This window comes from Schistocerca gregaria, chromosome 4 (genome assembly GCF_023897955.1).
Source record: "Schistocerca gregaria isolate iqSchGreg1 chromosome 4, iqSchGreg1.2, whole genome shotgun sequence".
NCBI lineage: Eukaryota > Metazoa > Arthropoda > Insecta > Orthoptera > Acrididae > Schistocerca > Schistocerca gregaria.
In genome coordinates this window covers 447,554,415-447,567,203 of record NC_064923.1, presented here as the reverse complement: position 1 = coordinate 447,567,203, position 12,789 = coordinate 447,554,415, and the positions used below count along the sequence as shown (strand labels likewise).

Below are 12,789 nucleotides of genomic sequence, written 5' to 3'. Positions count from 1 at the left end.
TCGGGAGGGTAGTTGTGGGATGCAAAAGCTGTTTTCAGGTTGTTGGTGTAATGGTTCAGGGATTCCGGACTGGAGCAGATTCGTTTGCCACGAAGACCTAGGCTGTAGGGAAGGGACCGTTTGATGTGGAATGGGTGGTAGCTGTCATAATGGAGGTACTGTTGCTGTACATATATAGCACTTTGTTCTTGGTCTTCAAGTCTCACTGTTCCCTCTCTGTTCTTGTAAATATTGTTAATTACCTGTCTTTTCCTATAGCTTACCTGTATTGTTCTCAGAATTTTCAATCCCCTAATCCATTACTCTTCGTGACCAATCATCAACAGAATGTATGTATTTAAAAAGCAGAAGAGCAGGAAGACCATTTGGGTGTAGAAAAACTTCCAGAGCTTATAATGGTGGACCTGAATGGTTTCTGCTTTCTGTTTAAAGGTAAGACTTGACCCATGCATGAAGATTTCAGTAATACCATATCTCTTTAGTTTGCCGAGTAGAATTTTGTGTCCCACTGCATAATTTTTCTCGTGTAGCTCTGCTTCATTATGAGGCCTTGTATCACTCTTCCCTCAGAGAATGCAGCACAAAAGCCAAACTGAGGGTAGTTAACAAGTTCTGTTCAATTAAATCAGTGAGTATTCTATCATAGGCAACTTTCTCAAATACTTTTGAAAAGGCAGGAAGGAGCAAATCAGGTCTGTAATGAGATGTGCTTTTCTGTCCCAAGTTTTGTGAGTGGATGTTACTACAGCATATTTAAATCTGTCACAAAATTTGCCCTGAGTCATAATTTATTAAAATGTAGCTTAAAAGTAACCCTATCAAATCATAAGATTTTTGTATTCTAATTGAAATTCCATCATTGGTAGCGGAATTACTACTTTCTAATTATCTGATGATTTTTTAAATCTGCTAAGGGGTTTTATTTTGAAACTAATGTGTGGTTGTGGTTCATGTAGTGTCTGCACAAACAGATCAAATGTATCTGCATTTGGCTATTTGCAAGTGGGTGGAATGTTTGCTGCCTCAGTGGAAAGTAGTCATTGAAGTTGATGGGCATTGATTTGCAAGTGTCACAATATCTGCTAAAGCTGTTCTCTGGGGATCAATTTTATCCAGGTTACTATATTTGTGTGTTTCTTCTTTAATGTTCTAAATAGTTTTTGCCTTATTCTTGAAGTAATTTTTACTTTTGTTTTTAAGTGAAGCCCACAATTTTTTCTAATGGCAGACTGGAGGATTTTACAATTTTGATGATGATCTAGTCTCAGCTCTTGACTGCTGCTTGTATATTAAATTAGATGGAGCTCTTTCTTCTTAGCACAAGTACTTTAATCTTAAGAGTTTGCGAACCGTTTCTTCATTCTTGTTTGATTTTGCCCATATTTGTGACTCAATGAGACTCAAAATGCTGTAGCAATATGTTTAAGAAAGGATTAAATTTTCTGTCAACACTGTCTGCTTTATAAATTTTTCCTGGACATTCTTCACATAATTTTTCTCTAAACACTGTGATCATATCATGTTTTGTGATTCTGTGATACAATACTTCTCTTATGTGATATGTAACAAGCTGGCCAGTATATTTTATTAACATTTGACTATCATGGTCAAGTAAACTAGTGACTATTGTTTTACAGCTAAGACACAACATGTTGTTGGATCTAAAGACAAATTGTTGATAGCTGTTATACTATGCTCCTCAGTCCTCATAGGAAATTATGCTATACAAATTAATCAAACACCTAAAATTCTGTGCAGGAATTCCAGCAAAACTGGTAAATGATTGACTGCTTTCACATGTCCCTGGCTTGTATAGGTTAGGATAAACCTTCACAGGACTGAAGTAGAATGTGCTGGGTGGTTGCATCAGACACATTTTGCATGTGGGTCTTCTACAGGGGTGTAACCCATGTGGCAAAAAGATGGGAGCTGGTGTGGCAAAAGTATGGACTAGGATGTTGTGAAGATATGGGTGGGGTGTGGAATACCAACTGGGAGGATTGGGACCAATTGTGGGTAGCATCGTTGTCAAATCGGGGTACAATGATACCCTTTTTTTTTTTTTTTTTTTTTTTTTTTTTTTTTTTTTTTTTTTTGTTCCCCCCTCCAGATTATAAGAGGCACATTTTTCTTCAAAAAATTTCCTCTAAAATTCAGATGTTTCTTATACTCGGTGAGCAATTGTGACATCATGCATACAGCTTCTTCAGAACAAATTCTTTGTTCAGGATGTTATGCACTTGTTCAGTTGAGATGCCTACAGTCTCAGCAGTTTCACAAATTTTTATTCTACAGTCTTGCACTACCATATTGTCTATCTTGTCAGTGGTTTTCTTTGTGGTGACCTCAGATGGACTGCCACAATGTGCTTCATCTCCGATGCGTGTGAGACTAGATTTAAATTCATTAATCCAAAAATCAATTGTTTTCAATGCTGGGGTTTAGTCTGCTTGAACTTCATACTGTGTATTGATTTTTACAGCACTCCAATGTTTAATAACAACATGGAACTGTTTTCTCCGTTTTCAATTGCAGTTGACACACTGACCAATTCATCGCTACCTTGCGTATTTGCAAAGATGGAAGGAAGAGAATACGAAATTGCAATGCCTGTGTTATTCTGATGACAGTGCAGTGTGGTGACCACAGCCATTATGAAATACATTAGATGAATTTGCAATTGCAAATAATGACTACCATCTGCTGTAGAATGGAAAGACAACAGTGAAAATTTGTGCCAGACCGGGACTTGAACCCAGATTTCCCACTTATCGTGAGTGGTCGCCTTACCATTTGGCTATCTGTGCACGACTCATGGCCAGACCTCCACTTCCCATGTCTACGACCTATACTTGCATACTCACCATGTGGATGCCTGTACAGATCAGATGTTGTACTTGAAAGACGCGTGCCCAGTATCGGCAGATAAATACAATATTGCAGTACCTGTGTTATTCTGGTGATGATGCAGTGTGGCAACCACAGTCACTACGAAACCCATTAGGTGAATTTGTGGTTGCAAATAATGATGACAATGAAGATATGTGCTGGGCCAGGACTTGAACCCGGATTTTCCGCTTACCGCGAGCAATTGCCTGGCCATGAGTCTTGCACAGATAGCCAAATGGTAATGCAACCGCACGCGAAAGTGGGAAATCCGGGTTCAAGTCTGGTATAAATTCTCATTGTCATCATTCCATTCTAGAGCTGATGGTGGTCATTATTTGCAATTGTGAATTCATCTACTGGGAAGAGAATACACCTACCACATTCTAGTAGGAAATCAATTCAGTAATGTTAATTGAAATTAGCTGAACAGTGCTTGTTGATTCCTGCTGTGATTTCCCATTACTCCAGAGTGATATTGGAGAAAAGTGCAAAGTTACAGATGTGGTCCAACATAATTTTGAAAAGGCAAGTGCATAACATGATCGGTCAGTTGTGTTATGTTTTATGGTTAATTCAGTGTTGAACTTCATTTCTGAGATATTGCCAGTTCATTGGTGCATAATAAAGGATACGATAATTTTACTATTCAGTATTTGGATCATGGCAATCTGGCTGCATGTCTGCACTTTTGCATTTCTTTCATGAACAGCTGCAAACAAAGCTGATAACTGCAAGAGATCCCAGAATGAAATTTTCATTCTGTGGTGCAGTGTGTGTGTGTGTGTGTGTGTGTGTGTGTGTGTGTGTGTGTGTGTGCGCGCGCGCAGACATGAAACCTCCTTGCAGATTGAAGCTGCTAGCCGGACAAGTCTCAAACTTGGGATCTGTGACTTTCGTGGGCAAGTGCTCTACTGACCGAACTACCAAAGCATGACTCATGACCTGTACTGGCGGAAGTAAAATTGTGAGGGTGAGTCTTGAGTCATGCTTGGATAGCTCAGCCAGCAGAGCTCTTGCTTGTGAGAGGTGAAGGTCCCGAGTTTGACTGTGGGGTCTGCCACACACTTTTAATGTGTCAGGAAGTTACAAGAGAGTAATGCAAAGGATATATAAATCTGAAATGTATTAACTTATATATCAGTAAATATATTCATTGGTCTTGAGAGCTAACCTGATAGATGCTAACATAGCAAAAGAGCAAGGCATCTCCCTGCTGGCCACAGAAAAATGTGAAGGCTGCATCTTCCTTTATTATCATAGAAAGCATTACAAGTACATATTAACATTTATGGACTCTGTGATCCATACATTTTATACTTCACAAACATTAAGAAAGAAAAATTTTCTTTGGGTCTTAGTCAGACTTATCAAGCAACCTTTGTATTATAGTAATGCCGCATCTGTATCATTATATTTTGTCCTACGTCATCTGCTGAATAAATGTTTCTCTTGAAAAGAATTGTTAACAAAACGTGAATGTTACGCAACAGCTTCCTTTTACCAGAAGTGACAGAATTTTGGAATTGGCTAAGTGAGTGGGTCCCCCCAAACTTGTTATCCTACAGTGGTCTGTAGTTGCTATTGATCCTCAGTTCATGGTGAAAAAATATGGGGTAATGTATTAAAGTGGTTTCAACAGTCAGAATATTGATTTCTTACATGACTCCTATAATACAGGTTTTCAGTGATAATGTACAGATATTATAAATAAGTCATAAGTCAAATAAGTAATAAGTCATAAACAAATCGAATTCCTGGGATATAAAAATTTTGGTTAGGTTCAAAAAGTCTGTTGTTTTAGGTGTCATGATCGACTTTGGTTTGTCGATTATGAAATTGTATTACAACCAGTGGTGGATACATATAGGGGGTACCCCATCCCCCTTGTGGGGCCGCCTGCAATCCCTATTGTCCTATTGATGATGTAATTAACCAATTTGCCAAGAAGAATAGTTGCATATAATTTATCATTTAAGAAAGAGAACCACAAGTGTAACTTTTTTATATCATAAGATGGCATTGTGTTGTATATGTGTATAATCAGTTTAGATAAAACATTCTGAGACTTTGCATGTGACTTTTTTTGTAAAAGTAAAGGTAGCTCAAGATATCTTTAGCCCCCTGTCCTTGAGGTTTTACTGTATCCACCACTGAATACAACATATAATGAATATATTTTGCTTCCTTGGTTATTTGAAGATGTTCTGTTTCATTGAATTACAGAATCTTTATAAACACTGTAAATGTTTAATTAAAAGTAGTGAGAAAAGCTGACTTTTTCATAGTTTAAATTAAACTTTGACATAATTTTACAATCTCATATTTCAGGTACCTACCAACATGGCAGGATCTTCTGAAGTTCCTTTACACTATCCACACACATGCATCCATTCCATATGTTATATTGTTGGAAGGATTGGAAGATTATTGTATTATGAATGATCATTCTCATCCATCGACTGAAAAACATGAAAATGAGATGCTGAATGCCCTGATCTGTGGATCTTTGCTGGATGCTGCTTCTGTTTGTGCAAAGTACTCTAAAGATAAAGCTGTACTGGTTGTTTCAGTTAAACATGATAGCCCACAGGCATCTGTAGTTCAGACTCTTGTAGACACATTCTTCTTCAATTATGTTTGGTTACAAAATGTTGAGGGTGAAAATGGAGAAATCATTCGTATGAAAAGTTTGATGTCATATCCTAGTCAAGAACAAAGAACAGTTCTTGAATTTGAATGTAAGTCTGAGGGTGATGTGTTTTTGAAGAAGATTCTAAAATTTTTTAAGCAGTGAGTAGCAGCTGATGTTGCGTCTGCTGCTGCTGCTGCTGTTGTTATTGTTGAGAATATGAGTTGTTTTAAAGAGACAGAAATTTAAAATGTCAAATGATTTCCTCAGTATTTGCAATATTGAAATGTTAGCACAATTATTTCCTTCTGAACCTGAAAACAACAAGTGCACGCAGAGGAAATGAATTGTATTGAAATTTATTGATAAATAAAACCCAGTTGATTTGTTCACTTATTCATTCATCACATTTTTTAGATCCCATCAAGAAGCAGAACCTTCACAAATGTCAACTGATCCACGTATACATTATCAGAAGACTAGCAACTCACAGAAACTTAATGTGCACATTGTATTCTATTAGTAATAAACTATCAGTATCCTGCTTAATATGATTTGTGCTTATCATAGCCAAATTTAACCTAGTAAATTAAAAGGAAAGCTATTACTTGCGGGGGGGGGGGGGGGGGGGGTGTTCGAAAACTTCTGTTACCTACAACTGCAACAGCTCACAATTCACTATACTTCTGTAGCTGTACGTGGTGTGATCAGAAATTAATGTGAATTTTTTAATCTCTCAGTATTTATACATCCAATGGTCAAATCTATTTATCTTGTTGGTACACATATTCCTGATGTATGTTTGCATTTTGACATATATTGAATATTTAGTGTATTGTGGATGGCTGAAAATTGCATGCTCATAGAATTTTTTCTTTCGGAAAAGATGGCTCTGAGAATCTGTTTGAAAAATGGAGTAAAGTGCAGCACCACATTCAAATGTTGACTGTGGCTTTTGGCAAATCTATTATGAGCGAGACAGGACTTTAAAAATAGTATAAAAATTTCAAAAAGGAGCAAGAAGATGTTAAAGATGACTGCCCCAGATGTCCTAGCACATCAGTTACTGATGAAAATGTGGAAGAAGTAAAAAAAATGGTTTACAAAATCACCATCAGATAGATTGCTGATGATGGGTCCTGTGGCTCATGCCAAGCAATTTTTGGGAACTTTTTGGCATGAAACATCTAGCAACAAAGTTTGTTCCAAAATGATTGAATTTCAACCAAAAACAGTATCACATAGACATCGCTCAGAAATTGTCGTATGAAGTCTATGATGAACCAAAATTTCTTTAGAAGGTTATAACAGGAGACCAAAACATGGATATACAGGTATGACATTGAAACCAGGGCTCATAAAATAAAAAAATAAAAAAATATAAAAAAACATAATCAACTTGTTCAATCAATGGGAAGTTGTTCTCACTCTTTTCTTCTACTGCAAAGGGATAGTGCACCATGATTTCCTGCCTTATGGTCTTACTGTCTATAGGAACTACTACCTGGAAGCTATGTGCCATTTGCATGAAGCAATCGGAAGGGAAAAAAAAAAAACCAGAACTGTGGCAAAACTGCTCATGGAAATTTCCACACGATAACGCTCATGCTCACACCTCAACACTTGTTCATGATCTTTTGGCAAAAAACAAAACTGTTCTCAGTCACCGTATTTGTCAGACATGGCCCCTTGTGACTTCCTTCTATAGTCTCTGAAGGGACCCATGAAAGGAGATAATTTTGCCACCATTAATAACACAAATCCAAATCACTGAAGGAGCTGAACACCATAACGAAAAGCAAGTTCCAAAAGTGCTTCCAAGATTGGAAAAAAGTGCTAGCACAAGTGTATTACGTCCAAAGGGGATTACTTTGAAGGGACAAAGTTGATATTGACAAATAAATAAATAAATATTCTTTATGAAAAACAAAAATTCCTGTTGCTGTTTGATCACAACTCGCATAATCAGCTCTGCTACATGGTACATTGCTAACAAGCATGTCAATCATTGACTATAGACAATTAACTAATGTGCAAAAAAAGTGTCTGATGAGGTATGTCAAATTTTTTTTCATTTGGTAGGTATTCCCAGTCTCCTTCTTTTTACGTTAAATGGGAGCTTGTTGAACAACTTTGCACCTCGGTATGTAACTCCACTTTGACTTACAGACAAGGAGGCAAAATCTGTATGAATATTATTTTTCATTCATGTGTTGTGATTATGTAAATCACAGTTCAGCTAAAACTGATTTTTATTGTTACCAACAAAAACTATTAACGGCAGTTTACTGCTTTACATACTCATCTCATTGCTCCCTTCTTCTGAACAAATACTTAGTTTATTTGAAGCCCATGGCCTCGTTAGATAATATCCTAAGAAACAGGGTAGTAAAAATGTGTAAATAAACCCTTGTTTCTATTAACAAAAAAGGTTACTATAAACAGACAGAGCAAAAAACTGAACATTTGCTTCTAGTCGTCAGAATCTGAATGTAATAAATGAGTCAGGTTGAGTGTATGCTAACAGTAAGAAGTTAATTTTCTAGTAGTTGTGAAGTTTCTTAAGGGTGGAATGCAGAGTTAGTTTTCAGTTCATGTTATACATGCGAGAAAAGTGCAATTTTTCCCCCCATCAGTTACACCACAGCACTAGATATCTTTTCAATTTGTTGTACTAATACCCTGAAATGACCTCTCGTACTTAAATTTTTGGATACAGTTTGGATTTGCTTCTGTGACGTGTCATTGATCTCATTTCAGCAGTTTTGTGAATAATTTTCAGAAATTATAAATTGTTTGTATTGTGTAAAGGAGACACTGCTACTGCTCTGTAGCTTTATTTTGGATGCAGTTGACACATGCTGTATTTGCAGATTCTGTTTAGTGAAGTTCACATTTTGTTAGAGATGTTCTGTCACTATAGTGTTCACCAAATAGTTAATGAATACATTAATAAATGGTAGTGAGTGAGCTTGTTGCAGCCTGATATTCATTGAAATTGCGGTATTTGTCAGATTAAGTGATATCAGTTGCTATTAAAAATAGTCTGAGGTGAGAGATAAAATTCAGAAGTGGGTATGACAGTATCATTTATTGAAGAAGTAATTTAAAAGTATCAGATGATTTAATTTACGTTTTCATATACTAGTATTGATGTATGTAGAGTTGCTATTAACGGATAGCCTTCTATGACAGAAATGTTCATTGAACAAAAGCATAAAAATTTACTGGTGTTAAATTTGCCTATAGCCAATAGTTGGACAACATTATAAGAATTCTGCCAGTAACAATATAAAAGCCTTACTGTTTGTGTTGTTTAGGTTATAGCCAGAAATGATATTTGTTCAGTGATTCTGTGAGTTTATGAGCATGTTGTGCACATGGTTACAGAGTTAAGATCTATGGGATTGAGGGACTGAAATGGTATTACAAATATAAATGGGAAAATATTGATACGGGTGATTTTGAAATTGTGAAAACATTTGTATTATCAAACAGGCATTAACAGTCTTTAAACAGATTGCTCTGCAAGTAGTGCATCAGCAAGGTTCTGTGCTGAATATGAATTTGATGTATAGATAGTTTATACTGAAAAGTATATAAATGAAGGCTGTGATGGGTAATGTGCATGATAGGTTAATCATGGCCACTCTCTTGGGTTGGCAGTCTGCATTCCTTTCCCAGATAGGAGACACAGGGAACAGATCTATAATAATGGTCCATCTCTGCCGAGTTTCTCAGTATCTGAGTGCAGGGGAAGAAAAAAAATATTTGTTAACTAAATGTGAGGACTGTGTTGTGCAGTCTTGTTAATTCTCTGGCAGTTGACAAAAGAAAATACTTATGTATTTTTCATGCAAATCTCTTTACAATGACCATAGAACATATTTAAATTCTAATTCCTGAATGGAAGCTATTTATAATTGTATTTTGGTGCTAACGCGATTCCCAGCTACTTGTCTTACATATCTAGGAACGCTGCTATAATGATTAGCAACAGAATACAGAAACTTCTTCTAAACCGTGATATAAAAACAAAGTTTATTGCTAGCACCATACTATCAAACATTAAATGTACTGGGAAGTATCCAAGTTTTAAGATACTCTGGCAAAATATGTGATTTTATACTTTTATGCAAAATAATTATGCTCATTTTTACAAGACAAATCATCTTTAGTTGCATTACCGCATTAAATAATTCCATATACGTAAAATAAGTTATAGCTTTTTTCAATTTATGAGTGTACCGATTCTAACATAATTTATGGTGTGCCTGAAGACACAAATATTATACAGTCTTTTGTAGTTTTACAGCAATTACAGTTCTAGATATATAAAAAAAGTTATGGTAGACAACACTTACCTATAAACAAATGGGTAGTAGTACAAAGGCACACTCAAAAATCATATGAGCTCACTTGCTTTCAGTCTCCTAAGGGGATAAAGTGTGGGTCTGAAATACTGGGTTTCAGGAAAATGGGAGACAGTTGGCTATTAGCAACAGTGACTAAATGTAAATTAGTTATGTGAATTTTGCTACTCAAAAGAAGTAGCGATAAAATTTTGGGTTATGGAAAATGTGGCAATCCGGGAATTTAGAAAAGTTGTGGAATCACTTTATGCATCCACTTAGGGAATATATTTTTTATGAGTAAAAACGTTATATTGAAATTCATTAAAAGTTATGCAAAAATCTTAATTAATGACTAAACCAAATAATAAAGTATGTCGCCTGATGCATAAAAATCCGGCTAACAAAACTACAATGGCAAAGGTCAGAATCTAATGTGCACCGAGGCAAAATCTGCAATGGAAAATGTAGCTAATTCTGAAATTCGGTATTAATTATCTCATAAATTAATTAGTACAGAATTTGGAATATGTTATTTAACTATCATTATTTATAACTAGAGATTTCACTACGCACAGAAATACATTTTAACTTACATTGTTTTTCTTATTATGTCATGTACTAGAATATTTAATTAGATATATATTCTAGTTTCCCAGTTTTTCTTATTATGTCATGTACTAGAATATTCAATTAGATTTATCTTCTAGTTTCCCAGTATAACAAAGTGTAGCACATCAAAAATATGAATAATGAATCTTAAGTAGAATAAAGTTTAGTTGAGGTTTCGAGATATTCGAACACCTCACACTTGTACTCTTCTCAGAAAATGTATGAGATTTGAGAAATAAGAAAAGGGGGAAAATTATTTGTTAACAGGAATTACAGTCATAACATGTGGAACAGTTTCAACCTGGTTGGTTACAAGCTGTAACACAGCAGCTAGATGGCATGGCTACTTTTGCATGTGGCATTGCCTTTGACTGATTAGGAAATACTTTGACATGACTGCAAACAGAGTAGTGTGTGGTTGAATGGCACAGGTCTGACATCTGTACTGCACACAAGGGAAGTAATCATTTGTAGGAAGAATGCTGTTATAGGACATTACCTGACATCAAGGTTATTAGTTTATCTCAAGGCAGACTGAGCAATTAACAACAATTCTGAGTTTAAGGAAAAGTGGAGAGAGATTGCCAAAGATATTACTAAATTTTGAAGACCCAGTGCTTGAATTAACAGTTTCCTTGTGACAAGTAAACTAGTATCCAGTTTGATCATTTTCTAACAGGCCATCCACTGGAAAGGTTGACAGTGTATCTGAGAAGCTTAGATCAAGAGGCACTGTGTGACTGTGCTGAATAGATCACCACCCACATAAAATTAGTGGCCCAACCGCTAGGATAATGGGTGAAATGCACACTGCACCATGCAAGGGAACTACACGAGAGTGGATAGATTGACGTTACTGTTTGATGATGCTCAATAATATCTTTTGTTGTGGATTTATAGTAAATATCAGGGTATGGGAACACAGATGACACAGATATAATCCAGATGAAGTTCCTACCCAGCAGTTTGTATGTGGGCCCACAATACATGAGCAGTAGTCAATGGGGGATGGTAATGAACAAGATGTTACCGAGCTGTTTCTAAGAATTGTTAGATGGGCTGCATGTCAGATGAATATGCATGGAAGCATTGGTACTTGTCATTCTCTAAAGATGATTTGTACCTCATGTTCTGGGTGTTCTGCTGAAATATGGCATATGAAGTTGCCAGAAAGCAGAGAAGTACTTCAGGCCTGTATTCACGGAACTCGAAAGTGCATATTGTATCTAATGCTGCAGGAAATGATCAAACTTAATGTTTGTTTGCTATGCCATTTAACAGTTTGGCTGCCGAATGGTGTCATCATAGTAGTGTCTAACATGCAAGCTGCCATCAGTGTAGGTCAGGTTGAAGCAGGACTCGTACAGAAATGCTACATAGTACCACTCAGCATTCCAATGATGGCATTCATAAGCTGGCTGCAGACCAAGATATTTGTAGTGTCGATTACAATGGGAACAAATGCAATGGCATTCATGGCAACATTCCAGCACGCAGACCATGGGTAGATCCACTCACCTGGTATGATCCAGTACTGAGCTAACAATGTGGGAAAAGTTTTTCATTCTATTACATCTGTACTGTTTTGTGGTCACACTGTGTTGTCCTGTAGGCTACTTGCTTTCACTGTGTACAGCCCTCTCCTATCTGCCAGCACATCACACACATCACTGTGATAGAAATATGCCATGTGCACTTGACGGCACAAAAAATGTCTGTGGCTGAAATTTTAATTGCCCACCATGTTATGGAGAACCCATTCACATTATGAGGTGCACATATCTGCTCGTGAAAGCAAAGAACACTTGTAGCTAAGAGTGTACTAAAATGATTAACTCCTCCTTGACACTTATCATAAAGACACACCTTCTCGAAACACCCAAGAAAACTGCACCACGTCATTTGAAACAATGCGGAACTAGAAAAGGCACGTCATTGTGTGATGAGATTTCAAGAGTGTAAATGTTGGCACATGTAGCATAATTCATCATAGCTCAGTACCATATTCATCAGTGTAGTAGGTAACAGCCTGATGACAAGGTTTGGATCATGTGTGGCTAAATACATTTTCTTCCATTAAGTCAAAATCAAACAATGGAAAATCCAGGATAAATTCTGTTACTCTGTTAATTTGTTTAACATTTAGAAATCATGAAATTAACAGAATTAATAGTTCATGGTTTAAGATATTTTCTGCACTCAAAAGGGCTCAGCATGTGGCTTCTTTAACACTTGAATCCTATCCGAAGGTTTTCAGCTTCAATAAGTGTGCAATCTGTTAGGAAGGGAGTCTGTGAGATGGGTAAT

At 36.4% G+C, this 12,789-nt stretch overlaps 1 protein-coding gene across 2 annotated transcripts in view; it reads left to right on the top strand.

Moving 5' to 3' along the window:
• Positions 1 to 5,914, top strand: part of LOC126267501 (uncharacterized) — a 43,497-nt gene extending 37,583 nt beyond the window's left edge. For both annotated transcript variants that reach the window (XM_049972796.1, XM_049972798.1), the window contains exon 3: positions 5,218 to 5,914. In XM_049972796.1, the coding sequence (XP_049828753.1) occupies positions 5,218 to 5,683 (466 nt within the window). In that variant the 3' untranslated portion in view covers positions 5,684 to 5,914. The remainder of the gene's footprint in view (positions 1 to 5,217) is intronic.
• Positions 5,915 to 12,789: the final 6,875 nt, after the last annotated feature.